Here is a 17313-nt window from a genome sequence, read left to right as displayed (position 1 = left end):
ATGTCACAGATTTTGCTTTGGGGCTCAGGAGCTTCAGGCTCACCTCTACCCCCTGCTCATCCCAAACTTACTCATTGGGCGCCTGTTGACCCTGAAATCTATTGGGATCTTGTTGTAGAGTGTTTCTGAGGCATACACTAACAAGCTTATGCCCTAGGTCTCTGTTGTCATTCCATCAGAGAGGTTTTTTTTTCTCTATTGGTTCCTGGGCAATTCATGTAGCGATACTTCACCGACTTGGCTGGTTAGAAACTACAAATGTGTAGTTCAATCTTATAGTCATGCTCCCTTGCATCTGCCCACTATGTCTTACTAACATACAGGGGCGTAGCTATAGGGGGTGCAGAGGTAGCAGTCGCTACCGGGCCCAGGAGCCTGAGGGGCCCCAAAGACCCTTGTACCACATGAAAAGACACCTGTTTTATAGAAGGTGCATGCTGGTCAAGTTACACCTCTGGCTGGAGGGAAGGTGTTAGGTCAAGAATTTGGCATGGTGGGGGTGCAGTTTCAATTTTTGCCTCAGGCAGCAGGAAGGCAATGTGCTTCCCTGGCCACAAAGCAATGATAGAAGGGGGGCCCAAGCTGAACTCTTGCACCAGGGCCCATGAGCCTTTAGCTACGCCCCTGCTAACATACATCTGTCAGATTACCAAAATGTGAGGGACACAATGAAGAATGGCTTCTGTAATATAATATTCTGCTATGGACATTAAGGCACCCTTAATGGAACATACAATTCCAAGAGACTGCACCTCGACCCTGTGTGGTTCTACTGAGTCAACTTAGTCCATCATTTGGTCTTATGGTGCTTTCAGTGTCTTCCAGTAGAACTGTGCACGGTCCAAATGTTGCACCAGTAATATGCACCTCAATATGCATCTGCATTGTAGCACTTGAAATGGGTGTACAGACTTTTATAGAAGTATTATGCTCTACTGACAGGCCAGCACAGAGACAATCAAGTGACAACATGAACATGGTGGAAAATGTAATGAATACCTTCATCCTGGTAGGAAAGCTCTGGTGCTGGTAAACTATTCTCATTCTCACTTGGGGTGGTGCGGCCATGATATGGAAATATTGTTGTAATTGTAGTCACATCTCTTGCTGCAAAAAATGATTCTGTGGGATATGGGTAAGGACCTGATTGTTCTGTTACAAGCTGTGTGTCCGGAAAGTAGCCAGAGAATGTGACTTCATCTGTATAATGTCCTTCTGGGACATTTGTTCTAGAGGGAATCTCTGATGCAGTTATCAAAAAATGATCTCCTGATGAGTAGTTATCATATGGATCTCTCTTATTTTCATTCTCTTCGGAATAGATTTCTCCCTGAAATTCGTTATCACCTAATTTGAAAACACAAACACATACGGTAAGTGAAAGGATATGATTTTGACAGTTGAGCAATTAGAGAGGAGAAAATAATTACGAACCAAGTATGATCTAGGCTACAAAATAACCTCTAATGCAAAATTAAATCTATAATATGTTAGATGTGCTGGTGGTTGTAACATAAAGGGGGGCACATTCTAAATGTGTTTGGTCCATTGCTTAGTAGCAGACAAAGTGGAATCTATTGCAGATTCAGCCCCAGCGCTATTATACCCACAGGGTAAATCAGCCTACAGTCGCCCGCAGGCAAGGATTACTATGAAAGTTATTCTGTTTTTGTGTTATAATGTGAGACTTTGTAGAGAGCCTAAAGAAAAACTGAAAGGGGATGTCATGTACGTATTTGCCTTGCTGCAGCAGCGGTGGCACCGGCATCACTCAGTTACCACAGTAATCAGCCCCGCTGACAATGCGACTGATCAGCCTATCAGGTAACAGGATGCCGAGCCAATCGGGCTCGTTACCGGCTTCATGTGCTTCCTGTGAAAGTGTTTTTTAAAGAGGACCTTGCACCACTACTGACATGCCTGTTTTAATAGCTTCATGTATTCCCCGTGTAATAACCATTCTGGAACATCTTGTGGCTCTATGCTGTGCCATTTCTGTGTTATTTCTACTAGAAATAACCTCCCCTCTGTACCCTTACTGCAGACTGCTAGCAATTCATTCATAACTTCTAGCACAAATAATAAAGGAATGGGGCAATAAAGAGCCATGAGAATAGATGCGCCAGAATTGTTATTACCTGGGGATGCATGAAGCTATTGAAACAGGCATGTCAGGAGCGGTGACAGGTCCACTTTAAACTGCCAAATGCTGGCCACAGTTGTCTTTAATTGGTCTTTATGCCTCACTAGCATGTATTGTACTAATGTTTGGAACCCTGGTATTCTGACTTTTGGATTGTCCCTGATCTTGCTTCTGACTGCCGAGTATTCCTCTGACATTATTTCCTGGCACTAACCTCATCTGGTACTTGACTCAGTTTGTATCTTGGTTCTGACGTATCTCTCTGGTTTGGACTGATTTTGACTTAGATTCTGATCTGGTCCTGGTTTTGCCTGTCTGGTTCTGACCTGTTTTTGTCTGACTACTCTTTTACCCCACCAGGTTTGGGCCCCTGCACCTAGTCAAGTTAGGGGCTGTCGCCAAGTTGGGAGCCACCAATTAGGGAGGATTGTCCAAGTAGGTATGAACAGTGGTGCAGTGGACTACAAGGCTGCAATTTCCCCTACCCTACTTGACAGGGGCCTTTTTTTTTTTATCCTGCAAGAATTTTTTTAAACTTACATACAATTAATTTTCAATGTACAATTATGTAAAATATGAAGGTCATCCCATATAAAGCTTTCTGTTAACATTTATGGAAAATATCAACATTTAATCTTCACTAATACACTAATGCGTGAAAGTTTGGGAACTCTTTTCAGAATTTTTTATATTTCTGCATAATTTTAACCCAAAACTACATCACATATTTACACAGGTCCTAAAAGTAGATAAAGATAACCAAGTCAAACAAATGAGTAAAAAATATTAGACATTGTAATTTAGTTATTGAGGGAAGTGATCCAATATCACCTGTCGTGTAGCAATAACTGCAATAAACATTTCCAGTAAATGTTGATTAGTCCTGCTCATCGGCTTGGAGGAATTATAGCCCATTCCTCTGCAGAAAACAGCTTCAACTCTGTTATGTTGGTAGGTTTCCTCCTATGAACTGCTCGATCAGGTCCTTCTACAACAGGGATGCTCAACCTGCGGGCCTCCAGTTGTTGTAAAACTAAAACACCCACCATGCCCTTCTGTAGGCTGATAGCTGTAGGCTGTCCGGGAATGATGGGAGTTGTCGTTTTGCAACAGCTGGAGGGCCGCAGGTTGAGCATGCCTGTTCTACAACATTCCTGTTGGAATGAGTTCAGGGCTTTGACTTGGCTATTCCAAATTGTGTGGGGGAATTTATCATAGACTGTCTAATGTTTATGAGTCCATCATTAGGAGGACATTGAACAAACAATGGTGTGCATGGCAGGATTGCAAGAAGAAAGTTGCTGCTCTCCAGTAAGAACATTGCTCCCTGTCTGCAGTTTGATAAAGATCACCTGGACAAGATTGCCAAACAATTGGACATTAATCATCCCACTGCGCCAGAAGATTATCTAAAAGAGGAAAAGGTTTCAAACAATTTCTAACTTAAGCCTGTATTACACTGGCAGATTTTCTGCCAGATGATCGCTAACGAGCATTCGTAGCAGGCTCGTTAGCGATCATCTGGCAGTCTAATACTGCCACAGATTACCCAATGAATGAGCAAAGGCTTGTTCATCTGGCAATCGTGATATTTCAGCATGCTGAAAGATCATGATTTGCCGGCAGCAGATTGTACTGTCTAATCATGATCTACTACCGGCAAAAAACTAGACAGCATGGGGATGAGCAAAGGCATAACGATCGCTCCTCCTCATGTTGTGGAGGAGATCGCTGCATGTTATAGCATAGTTATATGTTCTTTATGAACCTCTGAATTTTATCACAGGATCTGCAAGTAGGTCTTTGGACTTTGCATTATGACAATGAACCTAACTATACCACTAGAGGTACTAATCGCTAAAAAAAGGAATGAGTTCTTGAGTGGCCAGGTCACAGTCCAGGTCTAACTAGAGAAAGCATGCAAGATTCCCCTAAAACTGCTCACATCTAAAAGTTAAAAAAAAAGGCAATCTTAGAGGGTAGTAGAGAGCAATTATAAGAAACGCCTGCAAAAAGTGAAAAGTTGTTCTTGCCAAATTACAGGGGATTAGAACTAAAGTCATACCTGTTTTTCCAAAAAGAACGACTGGCATATATAGGGATATTTTGTGTAAAAGTATTGTACCATTTTTTTTTCAACTACTTCTTTATTTTTATATATTCTTTAAAGGTACAGGAAATATTGGTATGTCAATGTATGATAAAAAGAAATTCCAAGGCATGCTTCTTTTTTGCATGACTGCACATGATCAATATTTTACATGCTAAATAGCTTTTATTCATCCTTGCTTGTTGCCAGCTAGTGTAACACCCGCCACTATCTCCTGTGGTTAACCTAATGTCATTCTATGTATTTATTTCCAGTTCTTGTATAATGTGCATATATTTTTCTATGTAATCGTTATGTTTAAGTGTAATATGCCTGGTTCACTAGCAGGTGGAAGCAAACACGGCAGAGCTATCTCACATAGAATGGAGCTTTTCCTTCCATTCTAACACCCCCCTCTGTGGTGTGGTGGGCGTGTCCCACTTGCTGCAGGGATGGAGTTGTTCAGTTTAGACTTAGTCGAGCTAGGGGAAGGTTCGAGTTTACCCCCTGCTAAGGGAGGGGTGCAGCAGATGCACATCCCTGCTGGACGTGCCTTGTCCAGGCCAGCAACAGCACCTTCAGCTCTGCTGGATGTGGAGTTTGAAGGGTTAAACAGAATTAGCTGTATAATCTGTATGAAGGACAAGAGGTTGGGTGACATCATATTGAAGGGTGACTATGTATACATTTACCTCCTGTCTTTATAAGGAAAAGTTTCTAGTCAGCATTATTATGAGAGCTGCCTGTCTCAATAAGGAACTGCTATTATTGTCATGAGAGCTGTAGCTATTCTTGTATGTATGCATGGATGTATATAAGACCCTGTACAACAAGCAATAAATAGAACTGTTACTGACATCATACTGCATTTGTCACTGACACGTTCTCCGGGCCTGTCTTCGGGGACAAAGAAAGGAATTAAGGTGCATGGAGAAGGATAATACTCTTTCAGAGTTCACAGCTGGTAGCCTCTGAAGCCAGGAGTAAAGTTCCCTGGACAATTTAGAGTCAGACTACAGAGAGAAGTTGCAGCCCCCAGAGAAAGCCAAGTTATACAGCTATCTTGTCAGTACAGCAGAGCCAGAGAGCAACAGATGTAGCAGAGAGGAGTTTGCCTGCCAAAGCCTGCTGGAACCAAGATAAAGCCTGAAACTATTTGGAGAAATGTATATGCAAAGTAAAGCTGTTATCAACTTCATTGCAAGGTCTGGACTCAATTTATTTCTCCATCCCTTTCATCAATAACCCCCTTTTCATTGCTGCGTTGCCAAAGCCTAGGGTATAGCATATCCAGGTAGGAGCACCGTGACACGTGCACCAACATTTAGGGTCATTATAGGTTACCCTACACCACTCTGGCATTCCTACACCTGGGTACCATCCACAATATCACTAAAAGGGGCCCTGTGCCCTTGTTGCTTCCCTGCAACTGGCGTCATGAAAACAAGTACATTTTTTTTCTCTTAAAAGGCCCTGGGGGGAGGCGTCCGCTGCACTAGCATTGGAATGATCCATGCATCGTTGTTTTCACTTTCAACAAACTGTGATTGCTATAATTAGAGTAAATGGTTTTCAACTTTGGTTAATTTCCAGTACGTCAAATGGCAGATTCCATGTCAATATGCCGAATTATGAGTCATAATTTAAGCCAGGCAATCTTCATTCAGGAGATCAGGAGGTTACTCACGTCATAAAGGAGCTGTGAAATTTACATAGCTGTAAACTCAAACTATAGCGAATGTGTAACCTATTGAATAGTTAAAGTCACAAACATCATCATCATCATGAAAAACATACAGATGAATTCAAGGCAAGTCTGCAGCTAGAACATTACATGGGAGACTCCCAATAGAAATTCTCAAAATTGCTTCTTCTCCAGAGACTAGAGATGACACCATCACAAAATGTTTATGTATTTAGATAGCAGTACAAGTTTTAGAAAAATAAATTAACAAATTAATATTTTTCCATGTTGAAATTTCTTAGGAACTTCTATACAATCAGTACAGTTTGTAGGGGATTTAGACGTCAGGGAACATTAAAAAGGTAGTCCTCATCACTACGTGGCCACGATCTAGGTCTATATACTGTAAACTGAGCATTGTGAATAGTATAGAATGTAGAGATGAGCGAATCAAAGTGGAATTCAATCCGAATTTCAGGAAAAATTTGATTTGCACCGAATCCGAATTTCCTCAGGATTCGTGGAAACTAATCGCATTTTTTCCTAAAATGGCTGCTGCACGTGTTAGGACATGGAGCAAGGAACTCTGGGAACGAGGGATCACCCACAATGCCATGCATGCAGCCAATCAGCAGCCAGCCAGCCCTGTGATGTCACAGCCCCATAAATAGCCTCAGCCATCTTGGATTCAGCCATTTTCCAGTGTACCGTACTTAGTGCAGGAAAAAAAGAAGGGCCTATTTGCCATTTAGAAGTGCAGTTATATGTTCTAAAGCCCTTTTTGGTGTGCATTAGTGGCAAAAATATATATATTATTTGCCGTTCAGCGGTGCAGTTAAATGTTCTAAAGCAGTAATGCCCAACCTACGGCCCACGGGCCAAATCCGGCCCGCAAAGCTGTGTCATGAGGCCCGTGCAGTTAGGCCGGACAGTCCAGTTTTAAGACTCCTGGTCCCCCGTCCATCGCAAATCCAGGACAGACAGCCAGGAGTCCTCCTTTAGGGTCCATTCACATGTCTGTACTGTATTGCGGATCTGCAATACACCCGGCCGGCCCCCCCTATAGAACTGCCTATTCTTGCCTACAATTGCGGACAAGAATAGGACATGTTCTATTTTTTTGCGGAGCTGTGGCCCCGAAGTTCGGGGCCGCGCTCCGGAAATGCGGATGCGGAGAGCACATAGATGCTGCTGCCACCTCCACACTGTTATTGTGCCACCCTGTGGCCTCCTCCTGATGCTGCTGCCACTTCCAAACTCTGTCATTGTGCCACTCTGTGGCCTACTGATGCTGCTGCCACCTCCACACTATGATTGTGCCACCCTGTGGCCTCCTCCTGATGCTGCTGCCGCCTCCAGAATCTGTCATCTCCTCATGCTGCTTCCACCTCACCACTATGTCATAGGGCCACTCTGTGGACTTCTTATGCTGTTCCCACCCTCCCCACTTCATGACTGGGCCACTATTTTGCCTTTTGGCCTGGCTGACAACATTTATTTGACCCTTCTTTTGATCTGTCAGAAGGAAGGAAAAATGAGACGCACAACGGATCCTGTCTATATAACAGCTGTAACACCTCCACACTCTGTCATTGTGCCACCCTGTGGACTCCTCCTGATGCTACTGCTGCCACCTCCACACTGTCATTGTGCCACTCTGTGGCCTCCTGATGATGCTGCTGCCACCACGACACTATCATTGTGCTAACCTTTGGCCTCCTCCTGATGCTGCTGCTGCCACCTCCACACTCTGTCATTGTGCCACCCTGTTGTCTCCTCATGCTGCTGCTGCTGCCACCTCCACACTGTTATTGTGACACTCTGTGGTCTCCTGATAATGCTACTGCCACCTCTACAATATCATTGTGCCACTCTGTGGCCTCCTGATGCTGCTGCTGCCACCTCCACACTGTTATTGTGCCTCTCTGTGGCCTCCTCCTGATGATGCTGCTGCCACCTCCACACTCTGTCATTGGGCCACTCTGTGGTCTCCTCATGCTGCTTCCACCTCACCACTATGTCACTCTGTGGACTTCTCATGCTGTTCCCACCCTCCCCATTTCATGACTGGGCCACTATTTTACCTTTCGGCCTGGCTGACATCATTTATTTGACCCTTCTTCTGATTTGTCAGAAGGAAGTAAAAATGAGACGCACAACGGATCCTGTCTATGTAACAGCTGTAAGGCCTGCATGATATGGTCCCTATTTTGCATCAGAATTGGCTTATGATTTGGTAGCCAAAAGCAGGAGTGGGTACAAAACACAGAAGACATGCAAATATTCCATTTGCATGTCATCTCTATTTTGGATCTACTCTTCTTTTTTTTGGCTTTAGCAATACTGAGGAATTAGTGACCAAATACTGACCGACAGGATCCGCTTTTTGGGGGTTATTGTTCTGATGGATCAGAGGAAGGGCAAAGTAATCAGTGACGTCAACACAAACTTACTGCTGACACCCTCTCCACTCTGTCGGGGGGCTCTATTTGTATAAGCGTTTAATAGAACAGGTTCTGTAGACATCTATGTGGAATCAGCTGCTGACGGTGTAAAGGGAGTATGCTTCTTCTTGACGCTAACATTGACCTGTAAGGCTGAGTTGACACTTGAGTTATTTGGTCAGTTTTGGCTCCGTAACTGCCCAAATAAGTGAAGTGTACAGTGATTCTAAGAAGAACGCCTGTCATCTACATGTCATACGGACTCACAGTATTATGTCACTACCACAGCAGACTCCCTATGCATGTAACTGCAAGGCACAGTGTTCTACACCACTATAAAGGCTCTCTGCAACCAGGAAATAGCAGTTTTTTTACGCGATTCGCTGCGAATAAATTCGGATCAAACCAAATTTTTTCAAAAAACTCGACAAACCAGCCGAATCAAAGTCTTGAGAAATTCGCTGATCTCTAATAGTATGAATTGGGACTATGACTACCAAATAAAATAGCATATAAATGAAGCTGTAAAACCAGGCACGACAACATGAACAAGAGTGGTGCTGTGAAAGACAGAAGCCAGGTTCTTCTAATCTCATAGCACAGCTTATAATTACTGAGGGACAACACATACTCAATCTTGCTGCCCATCCCAGAACAAAAGTCTGTTAATATCTGGCACTGGTTTGCATTCTTGTATAAGTGTTGTACAGAATGTTTCTGATTCCACAAACTCTCTGGAACAATAATATGATGATTTTGGTGGTAGCCATCTTGCCTCAATTGCTACTGTGTGAACAGCAGTCCAGAAATTTACTTTGCAGCAGCCAAAGGGACGTAGGAACCTGTAATCGGGAGATGAACAATTTACTTCTGTGGGAGAGTGTTCTGTGACCTGTGCAGAGGTCACTGTGGAGGTAGGATCTCTACAGGACAAGACTATTACATGCCCCCCTCAACCACTTTGGATCCAGGGGGACAGTCCTGGATTCTGGACACTGTATTGCCGTCCTAGGAAGGCTGCCACATGCTCCAGCTTTATAGGGGTTTTCCAAGACTTTATTACTGATGACCTATCTTCTGGATAATTCATCAGTATCTGATTGTGTTGGTCCGACACCCGGGACCCCCGTCGATCAGCTGTGTGAGAAGGCACCAGCACTTGCAGTAGCGCCATGGCCTTCTCTCAGCTTTTCGTAGGCAAGTGACGACACATTCATCGGTCACAGCTCAGTCCCGTAGAAGTGAATGGGGTTGAGCGTGATACCAAGCCCAATGTACAGTGCTGTGCTTGATAAGCACGAAGAAGGCCGTGGTGCTCACAGAACAGCCAGTGCTTTGTCAAAGAGTTGATTGATGGGGGTTCTGGGTGTTGATCAGATACAGATACCTGAGGATAGGTCATCAGTATTAGAGTCTTGGAAACTCGTTTTAACTGTATCTGCATCCTCAAGAGACAGACACCATTAAATAGAATGCTGAAGAAGGGAGTCATCAGTTCCCTGCTCCCCCATCCACCCTGAGACTACTGTTGTCAGTGACCTGGCACAGGTGTGATGTTATCTCATTGCACTTGCTGTGAGCCGCAGACAGCACAACCCGGAAGAGGCCTTCACTAGGGGATGAGCTTTGCACGTTATGGAAAAGCAACTAGATGAGTATTAATTTTGGAGGCACTAAAGGGCATCATACTGCATGCGGAACACTAAAACAGCATTATACTGCATGGGGGCATTAGGGAACCATAATACTGAGTAGGGGTCACTAAGAGGGCATCATACTTTGTGGGGCACTAAGAGTGGAACAATACTGCCTGGGGGCAATTTTACTGTTTAAGGCTTCTTGCACACGACCGGGCGGCCCGATGCCCACAGCATCATTGTAATCTATGATGCTGTGTGCTCCCGTGTGCCCACTCACAGACCGTATATCTCGGAGGGCATACGGTCATGTGCAACAGGCCTGAGGAGCACTAATGGGCATTACTGTTTTAAAGGGGCCACAAAGGGGACATTCTTACTGTGTTGGGGAACTAAGGGGCATCACTACTATGAGTGAAACACTAAAAGAGCATCCTTACAGTAGGGAGCACAATAAAGCACTATTACTGCATGGGAGCACAAAGGGGGCTGGGAGAGATTGGCCATGTATGGATCGGGTTTAGGAGGATTTAGAAGTGTGGCTTAACGTAAAAAAAAATAAACAAAATTGATCTGATGTGTTATGCACGCTGCTGGTGTTGTCCCAGACCACTCAAAGCTGGGATGTACGGCCTATCATTAGTCACAGTGTTCAGTGTAAAAACTGTGATATTTCAAGTTTATTTATAAATGATAGATGGCGGCATTAAAAATGAAAAAAGTCATTTTATGATAATACTTTCCCTTTAAGTATAAATTTACCTGAATTGTCTCCTGAATACTCCTGTCCTTGACTATAAAGTAATTGTGTAGCAATCAGTGAACACATAAACAGCCATGTTCCAATATGTTTCCTCTTCCCACACATATTCTGAAAGAAAAGGACAAGAAGTGTAAGTAAAGACACCACTAGAAATATAGGAACATAGAATATACTATATACACTCACCTAAAGAATTATTAGGAACACCATACTAATACGGTGTTGGACCCCCTTTTGCCTTCAGAACTGCCTTAATTCTACGTGGCATTGATTCAACAAGGTGCTGATAGCATTCTTTAGAAATGTTGGCCCATATTGATAGGATAGCATCTTGCAGTTGATGGAGATTTGAGGGATGCACATCCAGGGCACGGAGCTCCCGTTCCACCACATCCCAAAGATGCTCTATTGGGTTGAGATCTGGTGACTGTGGGGGCCATTTTAGTACAGTGAACTCATTGTCATGTTCGAGAAACCAATTTGAAATGATTTGAGCTTTGTGACATGGTGCATTATCCTGCTGGAAGTAGCCATCAGATGATGGATACATGGTGGTCATGAAGGGATGGACATGGTCAGAAACAATGCTCAGGTAGCCCGTGGCATTTAAACTATGGCCAATTGGCACTAAGGGGCCTAAAGTGTGCCCAGAAAACATCCCCCACACCATTACACCACCACCACCACCAGCCTGCACAGTGGTAACAAGGCATGATGGATACATGTTCTCATTCTGTTTACGCCAAATTCGGACTCTACCATTTAAATGTCTCAACAGAAATCGAGACTCATCAGACCAGGCAACATTTTTCCAGTCTTCAACAGTCCAATTTTGGTGAGCTTGTGCATATTGTAGCCTCTTTTTCCTATTTGTAGTGGAGATGAGTGGTACCTGATGGGGTCTTCTGCTGTTGTAGCCCATCCGCCTCAGGGTTGTGCATGTTGTGGCTTCACAAATGCTTTGCTGCATACCTCGGTTGTAACAAGTGGTTATTTTAGTGAACGTTGCTCTTCTATCAGCTTGAATCAGTTGGCCCATTCTCTTCTGACCTCTAGCATCCACAAGGCATTTTCGCCCACAGGACTGCCGCATACTGGATGTTTTTCCCTTTTCACACCATTCTTTGTAAACCCTAGAAATGGTTGTGCGTGAAAATCTGGGTAACTGAGCAGATTGTGAAATACTCAGACCGGCCCGTCTGGCACCAACAACCATGCCACGCTCAAAATTGCTTAAATCACCTTTCTTTCCCATTCTGACATTCAGTTTGGAGTTCAGGAGATTGTCTGGACCAGGACCACCCCCCTAAATGCATTGAAGCAACTGCCATGTGATTGGTTGACTAGATAATTGCATTAATGAGAAATAGAACAGGTGTTCCTAATAATTCTTTAGGTGAGTGTGTATATATATATATAAATATATATATATATATAAAGTGGGGATTCGCTCTGGTAGACAGGGTGTGCGGACGCAGTACAGAGGAAAATTAACAGTTCTTAAATCAAACTTCCGTGTTTATTCACACATAAAGCAAAAACAAAACGTCACTTTGCAGTCTTGGTGTTAGTTCACACACAATGGAAAGTCTACATAGCAAAAATCACCTTGTTGGCAGTTCTGCCTCCAGCAGTCCATAGCAGGCTTTTAGGGGGCCCGTTTCTCTTACAGACGGGTCTCAGCCCTCCAGCACGGCACAAGCCTCAGATCCCAGCACACACACCTCCTGAGCTCCACTGTCAGACTGAGGTAATCCTCCTCACCTGGCAGTGCTGGCTGTTTTTTAGGCCTGGCAAAACCCGGCCTGGAACATGGGGAGTAGTCACCCACCCAGCACTTTGACTACTCCCAGTAAGAGCCGTCCCGGATCAGCTATACAGTCATACTAAGTATTAAGGTGTCAAACAGCAACTGCTGCTGACACATAAAACCGCTCTTACTCCACCGAGGCCAGGAACCTCGGTGACACGTACCTATCATCCACGATGATTCCTTGTACCTTCTTACTATATATATATATATTATTCATGAACTTGCAAAACTATGATAAAATGTAACTAACCCCAAAATACATAATTTCCATAGTTGTGCATGAGGGGTCTTATGTCTATATGATGTGGCTCCTCCATTGTAATCATACAGACTACTCTTATAAATTATTTCAAGAATTCTTCTGGATTCTACACCAGTATGACTGCGTGCAAATGTGGATAAGAATAGGTACATATGTATTCAGGCAAAATATCCCAGGAAACACATAAGAGAAGGACTTTTAGGATTCCATTGTTTTTCTTCCCCCTATAATTCCTCAAAGATTGAGGCGTGACACTTCACATACTTCCACCAGATACATTCTCAGCCCCCTATGCATAAGACATGCCTCTTTGTTCTAAGTAAAGACCATGCTAGACTAAAACAAAGATTGCTTTCATAAGATATCGACCAAGCAAAACCAACAAGTACATGCAAACGCATGAGAAGATAGCTAGGACTTTGTTTTGGATTACAATAAAGTTTTTACATGTTCTTAGGAAGCCATGATGTGTGCAAGTTGACATTATTCAAAAATGTATGATAAAACTGTATGAAGGTGGAATATTAGTGATTGGGTAAGCAGTATATAAATGTACACTTCTCAAACTGGATATAAGGATGTCTGCTGCATCAAAGAGAATGGGGAGATCTGTTAATAATACATGAATTTACAAGTCACCAAAAATGGTGCAGGTACTGCTCATGCTACCTCTGGCGTCCTCCCCTTGCTTGAGCAAATTTGACTGGTTATGCAGGCTATACTCTATCTGGCCTCCTTCTGATAGAGTTACATTTATTTTCTTTGATTGCATTATCGTTTAGAGCTATCGCAAAGGCACTCTAGGTTTATGCACATTTGAAATGCCTGTTGGCAAACCTCATTGTGGTATATGAGTGACTCAAATTTAAAAGGGGGCTTAGGTGGCCATTTGGTTGCATCTGATTTTTGTCTTTTATCATATGACAAACATCTCAACTCTATTATTGATTGGGATATTCATTTGCTTTATTGTTCATCCTTTTATGCTATGCTTGTCCCCTGATGAGCCCCTACACTGACAAAAAGCGTTGGGACTGGGACATTGAATTAAGTAAACATCTCATGAACATTTATTATAATGTAGTGGCTTATACTTTTGTTATTGCGCTGAATAGAGTTGATTATTGTATTTAATCACTGGTGTTGGTTAATCTGTCTGAGCATTTTTTGTCACTGTATATTATTAATTCTTTATGATATTTTTTGTTATTTTTTTGCATTTACTGTAGCTCAGTGTTAGTAGCCAGTTTAGCTACTGGCATATCATCCCCCTATCAGGGCCATCCTAGTGCTCTCAAGAGGTTCCTGATACGGGATCTCCCCCATCGGGGCGGTTATTCAGTTTTATAGGCAGGGTGTTGAGTATAGGGTAAGATCTAGGGTCAGTATCCCCTTCTAGTCAACTTTCAACCACCTCCCTTGCCTAACAGCTCCCCAATTCTGCCATTTGGTAACCTTTTTTGTTCTTTTTTCATTTTTTGTCTCATTTTACTAGTTGTTTTATTTACCACTGTTTCCACATATACCCTCTGGCGGGTTTAAGCCTTAGCTGTGATACCCGTGAGAACATTCTAGTCAGACGAGTCAGTCTAGTTTGAGCCAGTGAAGAGAACAGAAGTAGAAATTTAGGAGCTGACAGAGGATTCAGCCCCCGGTCAGACATCAGCTAGAGTTAGGCCATAAAAGAACTTTACTGGAAAAGCAGACCATAAGAAAGAGAGAGAGGTGCAGAGTAGAAGGCCTGTACAAGTGAATTGCATTCCAGAAGGTTATAGACACTGCAGCCACATTGTTCAGTACTGTAAAGCCCTAGACAAGTTTACAAAAGCCAAAAATCCAGATATGTGATACTGTTCCACATCCTACCGAGGACATTGTTTAAACCTAAATGGGGTGTACAGCAACCTGCTCAAAAAAGGTGCAGAATATATTCTGACATTAGTGTCCACTCTGTGGTTGCATCCTACCGTAGAAAGTGTGCGCCCTCATTCCTGAATGCTTATGCCAAAGTCATTGACAGAAGTGCAGTGTGAAAATGGCTATAAAGGAACATACTGGCCTATTAACTACCTGAGCAGCCGTGTCATCTCTAAGAACTGTGGAAAGTGCATTTGTGTATCGCCTGTCAGTCCCCTTCAACCTGAGAACTGTAACTGATGTGCCTGAACTTCATTCTTCAGTAAATTGTTCTACTGCAAAAGTGCCTCATCATTGCCTCCTCTACTGCTGCACAGGACCCCGTCAAACAACCAACACCAAGGGCACCGCAACCTACATCCAAACCAGGGTGTCCCCCAGCATAAGGCTGTCGGGTGAACACTGTAAAAATATATTGATGAAGACAATGTCAAAACAGCCATTTTTGACAAAAAAAAATAATAATCTTATGGATCCCAAAATGTTACCAATGAAAAAAATCACCTCATCTGGCCAAAAAAGAGCCCTCACACAAGACCATAGCTAGAAAAAAAAAATGGTGACAAAAACATTTTTTTTTTTCAAAAAAGCTTTGATTGTGTAAAAGTAGCAAAACTTTACTTATTTTTTTTTTTTAAGTATGATTGTCAGAAAATAGCTTTACTGGTACCCCAGTGGTTGTATAAAAGTAACAAGCCACCCAGAAATTATTCTTCAAAATATGCGCTTCCAAGGCCAAAAGGTGGTCTTTCCTTTCTGAATCCTGTAGCATAACCCTAAGGGCTCTTTTACACAAATGTGTCCCCTGCGGGAATCACGCTCCGTATGAGTGGGATTGTGCGGTCTGGACTACAGAAGCGCATAGCAAAATCATGATTTATTGATTCTGTCATGGAAAAGTCAGGCAGAGGCACACAGCATTATTAATCATGATAATGCCTTGCGCTTCTGTAGTCCACACAGCACAGTCTCACTCTCACATGGAGCGCGATTCCCGCAAAGGGACACGCTCATGTGAAAGAGCTCTAACAGCAGTTTACGCCCACATTTATGGCATTCCAGTAGAATTCGCCTAACAATTTAAGCAGTGTGGTGTTTCTCAGATAGCACAAGCTGGACACAGCATATTGGCCACTGAAATGCCATAAACACCTGTGGTGTCAAAATGCTCGCTCCACCCCTTGATAAATAATTTGAGGGTTTTAATTTCCAAAATAGAGTCATTTATTGGGGGCTTACACTGTATGTGTGCTTCAGGTTCTGTGCAAATGTGATGAGCACCCAAAAACCATTCCAGCAAAATTCGCACACCAAAAGCCAAATGGCGCTCCTTCCCTTCTGAGCTGGGCCGTGTTTCCATTCAGCAGGTTACAACCACATTTATTGCATTTCCATACCCAGTAGAACCTTCCTATGAATAAAAGAAGTGTGATGCGAGTCTCAGATGGCACCAGCTGGGCACAGTGTATTGGGCACTGAAATGCCTTATTTGTGGAAAAATTGCAATTGCAGATTAATTTCTACAACATACCTGTGGCGTAAAAATGCTCATTCCATTCCTTTAGACTTTAAGGGGAGGAGTTTCTAAAGTGGGATCACTTATTGAGGTTTCTATATTATTTCAACCAGAGTGGTAGAAAGCACCACATTGGGCCTCAAAATGTGCATGGTGTTCTTATACTCCTGAACCCTCTCATACATCTAGGCAAAAGAATAGGGTCACATGTAGGGTGTTCGGCACTTTCTTGGCGCTTTTTGAAAGGCTGCACAGCAGCTAATCAACAAGCGGTTAACTGTCTGACCTTAGAAGCCATCACAGCCATGCCTACTAATGACATGGCTGTGATTGGCCAGAGCAGCATGTGACCCAGCCTCTATATAAGCTGGAGTCACGTAGCGCTGCACGTCACTCTGCTGTGCTCAGTGTAGGGAGAGGATGCTGCTGGTGATTTCAGGGAGAGAATAGGAGAGAATCTAACTCAGCGATCTACATAGAAATAGTTGTGTGGGTGCAGGGCACTATCGTTTTACCCTGCCCCAAGCCCATTGACCAAGTTAGGTGGGCGGCGGCGGCGGCGGCACTGAATCTGAGCCATCTGTGGCAAGGTGCACCTCACTACGGATACGTGGACCAATAAGCACGGTCAGGGACGTTATATCTCCATAACAGCACACTGGGTAAATGCAGTGGCGGCTGGGCCTGAGGCAGATAGCAGTTTGGCGCATGTCCTTCCACCACCGAGGATTGCAGGGCGCTTCAGTTTGCCTCCTGTTGCTTCCTCCTCCTACTCTGCTTCCTCATCCTCTACCAGCTCCTTATCCGTTTAGCTTAACACCTTCACCACAGCCAGGGGTTAACAACAGCAGGCAGTTTTAAAACTTATCTGTTTGGGGAACAAACCCTGTTGCTGCTCGCCTGTCAGCGCTGCAGCGTAACTTCAGCCTTCCTGCTCACCGCCTCATATGCGACGTGCCCACAAGGTGTAACCCCACCTTGCACATGCTGGCCAGACTGTGCGAGCAGCAGCAGGCAATAGTGGAGTTTCAGCTAAAGCACGCAT

General features: G+C 43.6%; 1 protein-coding gene across 1 annotated transcript in view; it reads right to left on the bottom strand.

Moving 5' to 3' along the window:
• Positions 1 to 17313, bottom strand: part of LOC122939433 (collagen alpha-1(IX) chain-like) — an 89060-nt gene that overhangs the window by 67117 nt on the left and 4630 nt on the right. Inside the window, 2 exon segments of the mRNA XM_044295500.1 lie at positions 1000 to 1347; positions 10760 to 10868. Coding sequence (XP_044151435.1) covers positions 1000 to 1347; positions 10760 to 10868 — 457 coding nt within the window.

Source organism: Bufo gargarizans, chromosome 5, assembly GCF_014858855.1.
Source record: "Bufo gargarizans isolate SCDJY-AF-19 chromosome 5, ASM1485885v1, whole genome shotgun sequence".
NCBI classification, from domain to species: Eukaryota; Metazoa; Chordata; class Amphibia; order Anura; family Bufonidae; genus Bufo; species Bufo gargarizans.
Note: the sequence above shows the minus strand (reverse complement) of the source record. Positions and strands in the feature narration are given on the sequence as shown.